Here is a 17,392-nt window from a genome sequence, read left to right as displayed (position 1 = left end):
AAGGACAGATTTTTACCTTGTCAGCTCAGGGATTCAATCTAGCAACCTTTCGGTTACTGGCCCAACACTCTAACCACTAGGCTACCTGCCGCCCCAAAAACACAATATTAATACATGTTAAAAAGTTGCTATTAGAATGCTGTGAATTAGTTAAATGCGGCATCATTTCCCCTGCTACGGTTCTGTGCTTTAATAATCAAGTCAAAACATCGTCTGAACTTCCTGGTGTGGGATTACTCGGGATGCGGTGGTTTTTAGGCCATGACATCACCATCACACAACAAGGAGGTTTTCATACTGAGCATAGACAAATAGGACCCAGCCTGGGAAAACCCCACTACAGCATAGAAATCAACGGTAAACATTGGGGGAGGGGAGGAGGATGCAACAAACAAAACTGTCACACAGATGGATTGAGAAGAGTTTTTCTGATGTACAGTAAGGGCAAATAGAAAGGGTAAACATGATTTTTTAAACATTTCCTTGTTGGAGTTTGTGACATTATATATAAACCCCTCCCCTAGCCTCTTTAACCACTGTGGGGGGGGGGGGGGGGGGGGGGGGGTGAACACTCCTTCTCCATAGTTCAGTACATTCCTTGCCATGCCTAACTCAATCACATTCCAGAAGATCACTTCCCTTTCCCTGACCCTCACACTCAAACAGAAGAGGAGGAAGGACAATGCTGTGATTGGTGCAAAGCCAAGCGCTGGCGATCGCTGAAGCATTTTATTTATTTATCACAAATGACAGAACACAGACAGCATAAACCACTAACCCATAGATGATTATCTTACCTAATGGATTAGTCCCAAAAGTCTATTGCCACAAATAAATGACATTACATTTTATTAACTATTTTATATGTACAAGTGAATTAATAATATAATCAATGACTAGAAGTAATAGTAGAACACATGACGGAAATAGAATGTTGTTATTAGTTTAACAAACTGTTAACTGGGTAACACCATAGTTACGGGTGAGTCTAATCCTGGATGCCAATTGGTTAAAACCGCATTCCAGACGGTGTCTATTCCACAAGTTACCACCAGTTAAATCTATGACGTTGAAATGCCTATTTACTCTGTTCCATCTAACTGCGCAATCCACTGTCTCGTCAGCCTATTTATAAACTTGATTTCCACTATAAAAAGCATCTAAACATTATCTCCTATTTCTTTAAGACTAGCATTTGGTTTTCAACAGCAGAGATTTGTATAAACCTTGCTGTCTGTTTCTCTGACATTTGCAACATTGTTCCAATATTGAAATTCAATCTCCAACTGTCCCATAGTAATGAACATGTCAGGATTCAGGACGAGACAGACAGGCAGACAGCTTTTCTCAGCCAGTCAAAATCATGAATCAGCTGGCATCATTTTTTATGGATATATACAAAAAAATGTCAATAGAAAACAGGTAAAACTAAATTAAATGCAACTAGTTTTCAGTCATTCCAGCTTCAGTTTGAAGTACTTGTGTTAGCCTTATTGTTGGCTAGCTCCTCTGAACAACAGTGCCCTGACGAGAGAGCACATTTTCTATGCCAGGCAAGATCGCGCCTCATTAGCTCATTGTGATGGATGTATACAAATAAATGTCAGTAGAAAACAACTTAAACAAACACAAAAGCAGCTACTCTGCTGTTATTCTGGCTGCACTTTTTGTTGTGACTGTAAGTTAGCCGTAGTTGGCTACCTAGAAAGCAAGGCATAAGAACATTGCCAGCCAGTATGTCAATAGAACATTTAAATCGAATGACTGGGTCGCGTCTATAGATACAGAACAAAAAGACTTAACAACTGGGTCACGTCTCTGGCACCCGAACCGATAGAACAAATGGGTAGCAACCCTAGATTTGTGTCGGGACTATCTCATGGAAGGATGAAGTAGTATGAATAAATTCATCAAAATAATGCCAATATATCCTCCAAACACCAGCTTCTCAGGCATTATCACTTAATTAACTGATATAATGTCATGTGGCATGCATTAGTTTGCTTATAAAAAGTTCCCCTGGCAATAGTATGTCTACATGTCCTCAAGGAGAGGGGCAAAGGACAACAAGGAAGGTATCTTATCATGACCCTGTGCTAAAAGCCTCCTTTTCTTAATTGCAGCAGAGACAGAGAGAGTTTGGTCTTATTACTTCATCATTCCTCTCATAAACAAAGGGCAGCCTTTCAGTAGTAGCTCTCTAATTGAGACAAGTGAGGGTAATTTCCTGGAAAAGTGCCTTGGTGCCCCTGGACAGGTATGTCTGTGCTGACATGAAAGTTGACCCTGTGTGACCCCTGGGAACTCACAGGCCCTTTCCCACATAACCCCAGGCTTTAATGTCCACTAGGAGTCTTTCCCATGGCCCCTTCTGTCAAGACCTTTCAAAACATTAACTAGAAGGGTCAAGCTACCTGAAGAGAGGTCACACTGGGGGTACTGAGACTACTCACCAAACTCTCTTCCTTTAATACACCTCTAAAAATATTGTTCTCCTCACCTCCTTAGTGGGAGGTACTGTATATCATAAACAGTGTGTGGTGGAGTGGGCTGGATGGGTTAGTGACTTTCTGGTCCTCTGACTTTCTCAACACATATTTTGTCAGGATGAAAGAAGAGGGAAACAATGTTGACAAATAGGCACACAATTATAAACTCATATAGAAAAAAAAATAGCTTGATAAGAGTTTATGAATCCAAATAAGGTAAAATTGGGCACATACAATGTTCAGAAAACCAGAGTCATCAGAAAAAATCTTATTCATACAGCCAAAACAGGAAATGTCATTAGATTGTCAGTCGGTAAAGTGTCAGGGCAGAGCAGGGCTGAAGGTTCATGCTCTGGGGTCATGGTGACAAATGGACTATTTGACAGTCTTGCAGCATCTACTATTGCATAAAGAGGAAATGACATAACAAGGTCAAATAGATTATAAATATATTGAGAAATATTCACACAAGCAACAAAAAAACATCTTCTTTTGACCCAAAAAGAAAGCAAAATATATTACGTTGTTTCTTCATTGTTGTCAAACAAGTAGGTAGAGGAGATAATCCACAGAGGCAGTCCATAGTCTACATATTCCACAGAGGAATTCTCTTTTTCTGGGACCATTTCTGTTGCAGAGAGAAGTGTTTGGCCCTGAGTGACCTATTGAGGTGAGATAGTGATGCTGTTTGTACAACCGCACCTGCCCGCAATTGCTTATAACCCATCCGCATCCGCCGACTGCGTGATAAAGTGAAAGTCTGAGAATTATTTTTTGACAGGGGGAGCAGGATTCTTTCTTAAACCTAATTTAGATAGGCCTATGTTTCTGCTTATAATTTCCAACATTTTGGTAGGCAATATGTTAGTCAACTTGTCTATAATTAGATACATGCAGTTTCTCTACTTCTCTACTATGACTTGTTGCCCTAAAAGACTAAATAAACCCTTACTCACCAGAAAGTATGTCATACATCGATAGAATGAATGCTTCAATGTAGTTGACATCGGTAAAGTTCTCTTTTATCTCTGCTTCCCTCACGCCGCAAAGACATTTAGGGACCAGGGAGAAAATGCAATAAAGATTTTTCATAAAAAAATTCCAAATTACATCAGTTCGACTGGTTTTAAGGGAATTAGAAGCTGTGAAAACGACAAAAACAGGTTTCATATATATATATATTTTATGTGTTTGAAATACTATCAGCTTTTCTGATGCTGTTAAAGATAACACCTTTACAGGCGGTCCCTTCTAGACCTATAGTCAGTGTCCAGATTTCCTTTGGGCTACTTTTCCATTTAACCCATCTGAACAGTACAGTTCCCTTGACTTGCCATATTTGAAGTCCCCGTCTTGTGACTGTATAGCGCCTCACAATCATCATCTTTCCCAAACAGGCTACTGTGTTTTTTTCTCTTTATTTTCAACTCTCCATTTCCCAGCATTTTTCTTATTGAGATAATCTCCGACATTGTCCTTTTTGCCCAATGACTCTATATATGAATGGACTAAGCCATCGATCACATGACACCAGTCATTCCAATGTGAAGACTCAATAGCGCATTGGAGTCAAATGAAGTCGGTTAAGATGGTGTCTCATCGGGACATAAAATGCGCATTTTGAGCAACTCCAGGAAGTGATGTTTCAGGCTTGCTCAGTGCTGCCCCCTTTCATTGAGTAACTCAAGTTGAAGGCCAACCAGGGTACTGCAGTCTGCTATTAGCAACTAAATTACTCATTCTGTGTGCGATATTCTAATAATTGGTTCATGACAAACATCTGGTGTATTACAAATAATTATTGGTACCACAAAGATTAACCACAAAGTTTGACATTTTTCCATTCGTTATAATGAGGGATCCTGTTTTCTGCGAATAATGCCTGCAATACCGTGGTCAGCCTTCAACTTTCGTCAATGAGAAGGGGCAGTCGTTCTCCCCAGTTTTCCCTCAGCGGATCAATGTTTCCTTTTTCTGCCCAAGTTCGCAAAAGCATTTGGCAGTAGGAGTGTATTTGGGATGCGTACAGTTAGGCACCAAAGCTTATGTTTACGCACTAACAACAGATAAAAATGATGAAAGCCTTTAGATATGAATTGCACAAGAATGATACATTTATGGATATTCTTATGCATCGTTTTCTCATTATTCAACCCGCCCGCCACCTACCCGCCCTTCATCCACACAATATTTCATGACCCTAAACCCACCCAAACCGCAGATATGACATCGGGGGCTGTGGGTTATGTATGAGTCAACCCGCAAATCATGAAAAAACACCACTGTCAGGAATAATATCTGAGCAGATTTATGGAAAGAAGGTTATCAAATGACACCTCATGGTCGGGTGAAGGGAATTGAGTTTGGACATTGGACATGGCAGATGGAATACAAGAGTAGCTAATAAAAGACAGTGTCGCTTTTGACAGATGGGGCACTATGTTTACTGTCATTCGAGCTTTGCTGATCGGGCTCCTTCCTTAGTAGTGTCACTGAGAAGTGCGGCCATTACACTGGCATTACATTGCCCTCCTGCAGCTCCGTTTTCGCATGCCTGCTCACACTCCTAAACCCATGCCCTGGCCAATTTAGTATGAAATAAAAATAAAGAACCTGCCCTCTACCCTGTAGCATTGGACAGTGGACACCCTAAAGCAGGGGTAGGCAACATGATTCAGCCGGGGTCGATCAGAGCAGATGGTCGGGGGGCCGGAACACAATTAGAATGTACACTTCAAATTGACCACAACTAAGCCCAAAAAGAGATTGTATTTGAAAATAACAATAATTTCTAACCTTGATTACATTGAGACATGGTAATATCTATTTTTTGAATTAGTTGTAATACTTGGTAACAGGTTTTCTAAATTAAACACATTTTTCGACCAAAAAATAAAATCCCCCAAAAACTTTGGGGGAGCCCAAAAAAATCATAAAAGACTGTAACACATATGAGATCCTTATTAGGTTGCCCAGTAGGCCTACCTGTTCGACGTTATTGCACATTACATAAGCAGAAATAGGTGTTCTAAGAAACTAGTTTAGCTAGTAACATCTGCTAAATATGTATGTGACCAATAAAATTTGCTTTGAATTGGTGAAACAATACATCTTATGCAGTCCAGTGCATCAGTGCTTTGCATTGATAAATAAACAATGTCCCTACAGAATTATACTTTTTAACAAATACACATTTGCTTCTTCCTTTTCTGTAAAAATCTAATAGCAAATGTATATATAGAGTGCTAGAGTTTCATATATAGAGCAAATATATAGAGAGAGCATTTCTTACTGGTGTCACGCCCTGATCTGTTTCACCTGTTCCTGTGATTGTCTCCACCCCCTCCAGGTGTCGCTTATTTTCCCCAGTGTATTTAACTCTGTGTTTCCTGTCTCTCTGTGCCAGTTCGTCTTGTATGTTTAGTCAAAACAAACAGCACAGCCTCCTGGGTGGCGCAGGGGTTAAGGGCGCTGTACTGCAGCGCCAGCTGTGCCACCAGAGACTCTGGGTTCGCGCCCAAGCTCTGTCGCAACCGGCCGCGACTGGGAGATCCGTGGGGCGACGCACAATTGGCACAGCGTCGTCCGGGTTAGGGAGGGCTCAGCCGGTAGGGATATCCTTGACTCATTGCGCACCAGCGACTCCTGTGGGAGCCGGGCGCAGTGCACGCTAACCAAGGTTGCCAGGTGCACGGTGTTTCCTCTGACACATTGGTGCGGCTGGCTTCCGGGTTGGATGCGCGCTGTGTTAAGAAGCAGTGCGGCTTGGTTGGGTTTCTTTTTATTAAACAGCGTGTTTTTCCCCGTACTCCTTTTTCTAGTCCTCCCGGTTTTGACCCTTGCCTTTTTCTGGACTCTGTACCCGCCTGCCTGACCATTCTGCCTGCCTTGACCACAATCACCTTTCTGGGATATGTCATTGCTAAGGACAATGTTCAGATGGATCCTGGAAAGGTCAAAGCAGTGGTGAATTGGCCTCAACCAACGTCCAGGGTGCAGTTGCAATGGTTTCTTGGGTTTGCAAACTTCTACCACTGTTTCATTCGGGACTACAGCACCCTGGCGGCCCCCCTCTCGGCACTCACCTATCCCAAGGTACCGTTCAAATGGTCTCCAGCTGTCGACAAAGCCTTTGTGGACCTGAAGCATCGGTTCACAACAGCACCCATCCCTCGTGTCAATTTGTGGTGGAAGTGGATGCTTCGGATGTTGGAGTGAGGGCCATCCTGTCCCAGCAATCTGCCCAGGACCAGAAGCTTCATCCATGTGCCTTCCTGTCCCATCGTCTCAATCCTGCTGAGAGGAACTACGATGTTGGCAACCGAGAACTCCTGGTGGTGAAAATGGCATTAGAAGAATGGAGGCACTGTCTGGAAGGCGAAGAACAGCCATTCCTGGTCTGGACCGACCATAAAAGCCTGGAATATCTCCGTACAGCCAAGCTCCTCAACTCCAGGCAGGCCCGGTGGGCCCTCCTGTTCACCAGATTTAACTTCACTATCTCCTACCGCCCAGGGTCAAAATGTGAAGCCCTCTCCCACCTATACAGTTTCTCTGCCACACCCTCAACCTCCGAAACCATTCTCCCTACCTCATGCCTTGCTGCTACTGTAGTTTGGGGTATTGAGAACCTGGTCTGCGAGGCACACCGCTCCCAGCCTGGACCTGAAGGGGGCCCGACTAACCAACGTTTGTCCTTAATCCAGTCCGGTCCCGGGTTCTGGAACAGGCTCATTCCTCCAGGGTCCTGTCGTTCACTAGCCTTCCTCCGACAACGTTTCTGGTGGCCCACAATGGTCCCTGACGTCTCTGCCTTCGTCGCCGCATGCACAGTGTGCTCAGAACAAGACTCCATAGCAAGCTCCTTCTGGCCTCCAGTCACTACCGGTCCCTCATCGTCCCTGGTCTCATATCTCTAGACTTTGTCACTGGGCTCTCTCCGTCTGATGGTAACACTGTCATTCTGAGACCGCCCATTTCATCCATCTCCCTAAACTACCTTCTGCCAAGGCGGCCCAGCTTATAGTGCAGCATGTCTTCCGGATCCATGGACTCCCGGGAGACATGGTCTCCGATCGGGTTCTCGTCTCAGTTCTGGAAGGCATTCTGCACCCTTATTGGGTTGTCGGCCAGTCAGTCATCCGGATTCCATCCCCAAACTGTCAGTCGGAGCGAGCAAACCAAGACCTGGAGACCACATTAAGGTGCCTGGTCTCATCCAATCCCACTACCTGGAGCCGTCAACTGGTCTGGGTGGAGTATGCCCGGAACACCCTTCCCAGTTCTGCCATGGGACTCACCCCATGGAGCACTCGAAAGGGGAATCAGACTCCACTCTTCCCGGAACAAGAGCAGGAGGTCAGCGTACCTTCGGCCCAAATGTTTGTCCGCTGCTGTCGACGTACCTGGAGAAGAGCCAGGGCAGCTATTCAAGACCAACTCCAGGTATCGTCGACAAGTGGACCATCGCCGGACACCAGCTCCCCGCTACCGCAGAGGGTATGGCTTTCCACTCTGGATCTGCCCCTTCGGGTAGAGTCCCCCAAGCTGTCTCCCCGGTTCATTGGTCCCTTTCCCATCTCCAGAGACCTGAATTCCACTGCTGTCAGTCTTGTTACCCCGTACCCTCCGTATTCACCCTACCTTCCATGTGTCTAGGATTAAGCCTGTTTCACTGTCCATTGTCTTCTGTCACCAGGCTCATCCCTCCCCCCCAGGTTATCGGTGGCCAGCCAGCGTATACGGTGAGACGCCTCCTGAAGGTTCGACCACGGGGCAGGGGTTTCCAGTACCGGGTTTACTGGGAGGGTTAAGGCCCAGAGGAGAGGTGCTGGGTCCCGGCTAAAGACATCTTGGACACGGCCCTCATCGCCGATTTCTACCGCCGACACCCCAATCAGCCAGGTATGCGCCCAGGTAGGACGCCAGGTGGCGTCCCTGGGGGGGTACTGTCACACCCTGATCTGTTTCACCTGTCCCTGTGATTGTCTCCACCCCCTCCGGGTGTCACTTATTTATCCCTGTGTTTCCTGTCTCTCTGTGCCAGTTTGTCATGTATGTTTAGTCAAGTCAACCAGTGTGTTTTTCCCGTACTCCTTTTTGCTAGTCTCCTTTTTCTAGTCCTCCCGGTTTTGACCCTTGCCTGTTTCTGGACTCTGTACCTGCCTGCGTTGACCCCGAGCTTGTCTGCCACTCTGTACCTCCTGTACTCTGATCTGGTTTTGACCTTTTGCCTGTCCATGACCATTCTCTTGCCTACCTCTTTGGATTATTAAACATTGTAAGACTCCAACCATCTGCTTCCTGTGTCTGCATCTGAGTCTCGCCTTGTGCCTTGATAATTAGAGCTATTTGCTTTGAATTACCATATGGCACAACATGACAAAATCATAATTTTTCATATTTGTGTTTCAGGTAAACTTTTACATTTAAGCCTGATAGTAGCATAATTATGGATTTATTTCATCTCGAGTTTCCCACATCCTGCGAACGACTAAATGCAGCCACCCAACTTGAAAGAATACATGGTATGCGGCTATTTTACATAGCGCTTTACTGTCGAGTAGACACATGTATTGTTCAAATAAAAACTGATTCGTTCTCAACTCAATAGGCATAGGCATAGGCCAACATGTCAGTGTCCTAATGGGAAAAGAATAGGCTAGCCTATAGCAGGGGTTAAAATCATAGATCCTGATACAGAAAGGGCTAGGCCTTCATTGTATCCCTGCAACAGAACTTTGTTTTTGTAAAGACCTAAAAATCTAATCTTGCAGCATAGGATGACATCAGGATAACATAATGCATATAGGCTGAACTCTGGAATAGCCTTTACAGATTACAAAAAACAAGCAAGACATGTCCACGGATACCAGCGCCGCCCAACTGGACCAGGTAAACACTTTTTTTTTCTCACGCTTCAAGTATAACAACTCTGAGCTGCTGAGGAGAGCCCTTTAGGACAACAAGAGCTGTGCTTACGGTCTCCACGGAAGACGTACTTAAGTCATTCAAACATGTTACCACTCGCAAGGCTGCCGGCCACGCCCTTATAGCATGTGCAGACCAGCTAGCTGTTGTGTTTTATGACATTTTCAATCTCTCTCTCTAGCTCAGGCTGTTATCCCCACCTGCTTCAAGATGTCCACTATCATCAACGTGCCCAAGTAAAGGAAAGTAACTAAACTGAATGACTTCCAACTGGCGCAGCATTAAATCTCAGTGTAAGAGGCGTCACTACAGTCCCTGGTTCGAATCCAGACTGCATCACATCCGGCTGTGATTGGGAGTCCCATAGGGTGGAGTACAATTAGCCCGGGGTTGGCCGTCATTGTAAATAAGAATTTGTTCTTAACTGACTTGCCAAGTTAAATAAAAGTTACATAAACATTTTTTTTTTTAAACCTGTAGCACTCATTTCCATCATCATGAAGTGCTTTAAGAGGTTAGTCAATGACCACATCACCTCCTCCCTCCCCAACACACTCAATCTATTCCAATTTGCCTACCACCCCAACAGATTCTCAGACGATGCAATCTCCATTACACTGCCCTCACATACCTGGACAAAAGGAATGCATATGTGAGGATGTTGTTCATCGATTACAGCTTGGCCTTTAATAGCATAGTGCCCTCTAAGCTCACCGGCCCTGGAACTGAACTCCTCCCTATGCAACTGGATCCTGGACTTAATGATGGCCCAGGTGGTGAAGGTATGCAAAATATTCCCTTCTCAACATGGGGGTCCCACAAGGGTGCATCCTCAGTCCCCTCCTGTACTCCCTGTGTACCACAACTGCGTGGCCTCACACAGGTCTAACTCCAAGTTTGCTGACGACACGACAGTAGTAGGCCTGATTACCAACAATTACGAGAGGAAGAGGAGGAAGGCAATCTGACGGCGTGGTGCAAGATAAACAACCTCTCCAGCAACATCCGCAAAATAAAGGATCTGATTAATTACTTCAGGAGAAACCAGGCTGGGCATGCCCCCATCCTCATCAACAGGGCCGCTGTGGAGATGGTCGAAAACGTAATGTTCCTCAGCGTACACATCTCTGAGGAGCTGAAATGGTCAAACCACACGGACAGGAGGAGGTTGAAGAAATTTGGCCTGTCCTTGAGGGCCCTCACCGTGTTCTACAGGAGCACCATGGAGAGCATACTGTCGGGCTGCATCACAGCCTGGTACGGAAACTCCACCACAATTGGGTGCTCACTGTCTGCCCTCCAGGACAACAACTTTCATCACTCAGATGTGGGCAATATAGGAGTATCATGGCAAAACCTGAAAGACTGGCCAATAGCTTCTACCCCCAGACCATCAGGCTGCTGACTAGCCACCACTAGTCAGCTACATACTCCCACCCCTCCCCTCTCCCACATTGCCGGTCCCCCATGGACATCCCCCTCCCCCAACCTCAATGGACAATTACCCTGCCCCCTCCAAATGGACATTTTATAATTAGCCACCACTAGTCTGATACCTGCCCCCCCCCCCCCACACACACACATTTTCCCTGTCCTTTTGTTATTATTTGTATTGTTTCATTCCTCCCTTTGACCTGCGCTGTTGGAGCTGAAAGTAGACAGAACTCTACCCTGGATGTACATCTCTAACCCTGTGCATATCACTAGTAAACGCTCTAAATCTCTTAATCTAATTTAGGATAGCCAAAATCAGCTATTTCATATAATGTAAAAGGCAGATAATTTGATATTTTGTTTTATTTTTTCAAAACTATGTTGCACCAAAGACTGAAGCATGAAACAATTGAATAACTGAGTAACAACAAGTAACCACGCATTAATGGGCAAACTGCATCTCTCATTCAAGTGGTTAGCCCCACCTAGATCTTGAATTTGCGTTTACTTTTAAACTGCAGGAAAATGTGGCTTCTTTTGGCGCGTTTTAATTCCCGCCACGGCTAGTCTAGCCGGTTACACGTTATTCTTTATTTTTATTATATGATTGACGTGCGTTTGTATAGTCTATAATGGTTACCATTGGTGGAGACTGCGTGGTGGGCGGAGAACAGAATGACGATAGACCTTGTGGTGGCTACTCCCATTTACTATGGATATATATTTGTCCTTCCCTGCCCTTCCTCAAATTCAAAGAACCGGTGTCCTAGCAAAACGTGAGGTGCTGTTTTTCTTTTACTGTTTACAAGTAATTGTACAGTATATCAATAGTCATATTGTATCATTGGGCTACTCGATATTTCAACTCACTGGATACGAAGGCGTTTACGTTTAAGGACCAAATAACGAGTCTTCGCAAGATCCGGATGAGACGAGGATTGGTGCCGCATTTTTTTCCTACAGCAACGTGGGTCACGCGCCAGATATAGTTGAACTGGATCCCAGATCGGAATATTTGTAGAATAAATCGTCAATTTCGTGGATTACAGGAATGCTGCTGTCTAAATTAAACTCATTCGCTCACATCTCCACCGTTGATATGCCGGCGAAAATCCAGCTTCAAGTTCACCAAGGTTAGATGACGCTTGTCTTGTAAATGGAGGTTCGCTATTAGCTAACGAGTAACATTAATGCTACCTTGCTACTAGGCTACCAATACTGTATTTTCCATTTGACCTAATCTACAGTAACCGTTTCCCTTTCGGGTATTTACATTATTTGTATTCACACATGTAACATTACACTAACTATGTGGAAGAGTTGTATTAATCGTATGTTCTTGTATATTTACAGGGAAAGAGAGGGAGCCTTTCGAGAAGCTTTACCAGGTTGGCTCTGTGCTGGGAAGTGGCGGTTTTGGGACGGTGTATTCTGGCACAAGAATTTCAGATGGAGCACTGGTTAGTATTTCTTACATTTTATTGTCAACAGTCGCATTCTTTAAATATATCTTTTAAATACAAGTTGGCTAATCAATTCATATCTTTGCATATTTTCTCGTCTCTAATATCAGGTTTAATTGATCTGATCCTTTTTTTCCCACACGCAGGTTGCTGTCAAACATGTGGCTAAGGATCGGGTCTCGGAGTGGGGAGAGCTGGTAAGGATGCTTTTGGTTGTGCATTTTAGTTTGAATACATGTATAGTATGTTGTTGTCCAGGGACTGTGGATCTGGCTCCATTCGTTCGTCACAAGCGATATCTCAAGACGATTTTAATGAAACGTGCGAATGATGCATATTGCCATAGAGATCTGGCATCATACAAAATGTAACTGTGACCCAAGGCGGGAGCTATAGTAATTAACAGAAATGCTGGTCACATGCCATATCACAATTGGCCCGGGGGGAGCTGCATCATTCGTGGGGGACGACATGTTTATTATTGCCTTAACCACTATTGGCGGCAGAAATTAACCAGATTTCAATTTTATTTTCAGCCAAATGGCTCTCGTGTCCCCATGGAGATTCTACTCATGAAGAAAGTTGGGAATGGAGCTCGGGGCGTGATAAAGATGCTGGACTGGTACGAGCGACTTGACAGCTTTATTATTGTCATGGAACGGCCGGAGAAGGTCAAGGACCTTTTTGATTTCATCACTGAGAAAGGTGCTTTACCAGAGGAGCTGGCAAAGAACTTTTTCTGTCAGGTTCTTGAGGCCGTTCGACACTGCCACAACTGTGGGGTTGTACACAGGGACATCAAAGATGAAAACATCCTCATTGATCTTCAGACGGGCGAAATGAAGCTTATTGACTTCGGATCCGGGGCATTGCTCAAAGACACTGTTTACACCGACTTCGATGGTAAGCATCCTCGTTGATATACTGTAATCATAGTCCGTTTTAGTGGTTAGCTGGATGTGTTGATTTTGGCGCCACCCTGTGGAGGGAAAGTGCATTTTTACAACTCAAAGTTTATAAACATTGTCACATGTCAGGCTCTCCTCCCACACATTCACTCTCACACACCCTACTGTCACGCTCACTGGGCTTGACCTCAATAGGAGGCAGGCAGTGATTATTTATCAATGTTTAATCCATATAATCACAGATTTATTAAATCAGTCCTTAATGTTTATTTTTTGTGTCCATTTTTGAAAGTTTTCTGTGCTAGTATTTCTTCATAGGAATTGAGCACATCTTTGAATTGAACCATTATTGTTATTTCTCTATCAAAAGGCACTAGAGTGTACAGTCCACCTGAATGGATCAAATACCATCGGTACCATGGGCGGTCAGCAACGGTTTGGTCTTTGGGTGTCCTGCTGTATGACATGGTGTGTGGAGATATCCCCTTCGAGCAGGACGAGGAGATTGTACAAGGCCAGGTGCTCTTCAGACGAAGAATCTCCACAGGTGAGCCCCAGTAACTGGAACAAAACATCCTAAAACCTAATAAGCTACACCAGTGAAATATATTAGTCATTGGGTGACCAGTCAAAGCACTGACTAACCATTATCCCCATTCTTCTTCCAGAGTGCCAGCAGTTGATCAAGTTGTGCCTGTCCCTGAGGCCTGCTGAGAGGCCATCGTTTGAGGACATCATCAATCACCCATGGATGCAGAGCACAGTGTCCTCAGCAGAGCAGAGCACAGAGATCAGACTGCACAGCATCAGTCATGAGCCTACTGCGTTCACCACGGTGGTGGCCCAATGACTGTATCACTGCACTGACCGAGACTAGTAGAACACAGAGAACTGACGTGGCTGTACACCAAAGACAATATGGACTATACAGAAGGAAGTTACATTTTTATTTAAATATCTCCCTCTTTCTCTTGTGGCCAGACCCCACCTGTTCACTCTCCTTTTGGACTTCATGAAAACGTAACATCCTTAATGGCTACTTAATTGGACACTGTAATATCAAAAGCTATTCTCACCCCTACGAAGGACTTGCTCTGTAATATTGGCTGTGGTGTGAGAGTATGTACACCAGAAAGGACGAAGTCCATCCCTATTCATGTGATTTGTTCTGCTGAAGGCATGAACAAGTGGACAGTCTTTGTTACATAACTAGCTAGCTACCAACCAGCCATTGTACTCTGCCCCGCCTCACTGATGAGTGGGTGTCACAGGAAGCGAAGAGGAGCAAATTGAAGTGCCTTTGGTGTGTCAGATTGTTGGGGACCCTGGAAATACTTGAATTTCATGAAGCCAACATATCACTCTTTTCTTTTTTTACTTTAGCGGGTTTTATTTCCTGCTTTCGTCTTATAGGACTAGATCAGTAAAGCCTTTGCCATTTTCCAATACCGACAGCAGCCAGAGAACCTCCTATAGTACACACAAACCTGTGCAAACAAAAACCGGAAGACTTACCTCACTTTACTGCATCCACCTCCGAGCTTTTAACGCCTGTCTACACACAACTACCCCTCACCCAGACGTGAATGCACACAGTAATGCAAAGCGCCACACTAAAATACTAAATGCTTTTTTGTTCGAGTAAACATGTCTGTATCTTTCACCTCACAGGCTAGGAATAAGGCTATTGTGAATAATATTTGTGATTTTTCTCACTCGAGCTGTGTGGAAATATTTATTTATTTATAGAGAATTTCGGCTGTATATTTCATTCCACAGTTGTTGAAGGGCCCACAGATTATTTAAATGTATTTTGACCATATTTATGGCTTGAAATCTTCTGAGCAGATGTTTGTGTATGTATGTATGTATATATATATATATGTTTGTGTGTGTGTGTAAATAACCTTCAAAGCACTTCCATTTTAATGTATGTTGAAAGTCTACTGATGGTAACTGTTATTTGTCTGCTGTTGATTTGGATGAATTGACAATGTTCTGAGTAAGCAAGTATGTGTCATACATCAACATTGTTTTCACCTCTTGTTGCATGATTGCAGCTTAGTTTGTTTTGTTTTCATCCAAATTAGAATTGTAAATTAAATGAACTATTTTTATACGATTTCAATAAATATTTTTTTAACCTTGACCCTTGGCCCACTTGTTTTACTTCAGGACCCTGGTATTTCAACTACAAACACAAGTGAAAAAATAGCTTAAAACCGAATCCTATTTCAGGTGTGAATTAGATTGACGTGAATGAATAACAAGAGAAGTTGCCACCACTGCTCCACACCTGCTCAGAGTTCACATAGCTCAACTCTTTCGTGTGTAAGAAGTGGGGTGTAGACCATTACCATATGTCAAAAGTTGACAAGGACAAAAGCTGATGAACATACGCACATCCAGGTACTTTCTGGAGTTGTAGGTGAACCACACCTGTCATATTTATATAGTCTAAAAGTTAATTTCTGGAATTTCTTTAATGTGTTTTAGTCAATCAGTTGTGTTGTGACAACGTAGGGGTGGTATACAGAAGATAGCCCTATTTGGTCTATATTACCAAGTCTATATTATGGCAATAACAGCTCAAATAAGCAAATAGTCCTGTAAGACATGAAGGTCAGTCAATACGGAAAATCTAAAGAACTTTGAAAGTTCCTTCAAGTGCAGTTGCAAAAACCATCAAGCGCTATGATGAACCTGGCTCTCATGAGGACCGCCACAGGAATGGAAGACCCAGAGTTACCTCTTCTGTAGAGTTCATTAGAGTTACCAGCCTCAGAAATTACAGCCCAAATAAACTCTTCACATATTTCAAGTAACAGACACATCTCAACAACTGCATAATGTAGCATGTAATTGCATTATGTAGTAATCTATGTGTAGATTATGTCTATCCTGTTTGTGTGTTTATGTAATTCTGTGTGATTATTTAGTTAGTAAATAAATTAGCCAATTTGTGTATCGCTGATTCATCATGGAGACTAGGGTTTATGCAGATTTATAGGATCATGCGACGTTCAGAATGAGACTGATATGTGGTAAAAATACATTAATAAGTTATCTATAGATATGAATATACCTTACAAGAGTTTAATTCGGGAGATAGTAACTCGTTAAATACGTTTTCCTGTGGTGCTCCAGATTACTACTTAATTAATTGTTATATGATTAATTTAATTGCATAATAATTGAACGTGGTATGTAATTATTTTATAGAATAACAGTCAAACACATTAATGATAGTCAAGGCACGACACCATCCCATATGGTTTGGGCTTGGTGGGACTATTAATGACCCAACACACCTCCAGGCTGTGTAAGGGCTATTTGACCAAGAAGGAGAGTGATGGAGTGCTGCATCAGATGGCCTCGCCTCCACAATCCCCCGACCTCAACCAAATTGAGATGGTTTGGGATGAGTCGGACCGCAGAGTGAAGGAAAAGCAGCCAACAAGTGCTCATCATATGTGGGAACTCCTTCAAGACTGTTGGAAAAGCATTCCAGGTGAAGCTGGTTGAGAGAATGCCAAGAGTGTGCAAAACTGTCATCAAGGCAAAGGGTGGCTATTTGAAGAACCTCAAATATGAAATATATGTTTAACACTTTTTTGGTTACTACATGATTCCATGTGTTATTTCATAGTTTTGATGTCTTCACTATTATTCTACAATGTAGAAATTTGTAAAAATAAAGAAAAACCATTAAATGAGTAGGTGTTCTAAAACTTTTGACCGGTAGTGTATATTACAGTAAATATTGATCACATTTCATGTGTATGATCATATATTTTGATACATTGAATGTTAATATTGTGAACCTATGTTGTATATTTTTACCTCCTGTTTCAGGAAGTGATGTCACTGAGTACCGCCCCTATATATAGGACCTTTCACCCCCACCTGGGATATGGGTGCCTGATAAAGACCTAAGGGTCGAAACGTTGTTAGAAATAAAATCAAACGGGAGCATGAGCAGCAGTGTGCAAAGTTGACAAGGAGACATGGTCCAGATTTCATTAGTCTCTTTATAAGTCAAGCTAAAAAACGTTGATTTATGTTCTTAAGGGTTTAACTAGAAAGCAGGTTACGTTTAATAAAAGGCGATTATACCGCGGGGGTCCTGGCCTCAGTCTGCAAATCTGTTATCACAACTTTACAAACA

General features: G+C 43.4%; 1 protein-coding gene across 1 annotated transcript; it reads left to right on the top strand.

Moving 5' to 3' along the window:
• Window positions 1-11,509: 11,509 nt before the first annotated feature.
• Window positions 11,510-15,373, top strand: LOC139416514 (serine/threonine-protein kinase pim-1-like). Its single transcript, XM_071165210.1, has 6 exons — window positions 11,510-11,986; window positions 12,207-12,313; window positions 12,463-12,513; window positions 12,853-13,219; window positions 13,595-13,771; window positions 13,893-15,373. Exons 1-6 carry the CDS (start codon window positions 11,905-11,907, stop codon window positions 14,072-14,074), a joined length of 966 nt encoding a protein of 321 aa, XP_071021311.1. The 5' UTR covers window positions 11,510-11,904; the 3' UTR covers window positions 14,075-15,373.
• Window positions 15,374-17,392: the final 2,019 nt, after the last annotated feature.

The sequence above is a fragment of the Oncorhynchus clarkii genome, chromosome 9 (assembly GCF_045791955.1).
Source record: "Oncorhynchus clarkii lewisi isolate Uvic-CL-2024 chromosome 9, UVic_Ocla_1.0, whole genome shotgun sequence".
Classification (NCBI taxonomy): domain Eukaryota; kingdom Metazoa; phylum Chordata; class Actinopteri; order Salmoniformes; family Salmonidae; genus Oncorhynchus; species Oncorhynchus clarkii.
Note: the sequence above shows the minus strand (reverse complement) of the source record. Positions and strands in the feature narration are given on the sequence as shown.

Bases quoted from the DNA above. Each gene is read 5' to 3' on its own strand.
- LOC139416514 (XM_071165210.1), top strand. From the start codon at position 11,905: ATGCTGCTGTCTAAATTAAACTCATTCGCTCACATCTCCACCGTTGAT. The intron at 12,314-12,462 runs GTTAGTATTTCT...TCCCACACGCAG, and splicing joins GAATTTCAGATGGAGCACTG to GTTGCTGTCAAACATGTGGC. The intron at 13,772-13,892 runs GTGAGCCCCAGT...TTCTTCTTCCAG, and splicing joins CAGACGAAGAATCTCCACAG to AGTGCCAGCAGTTGATCAAG.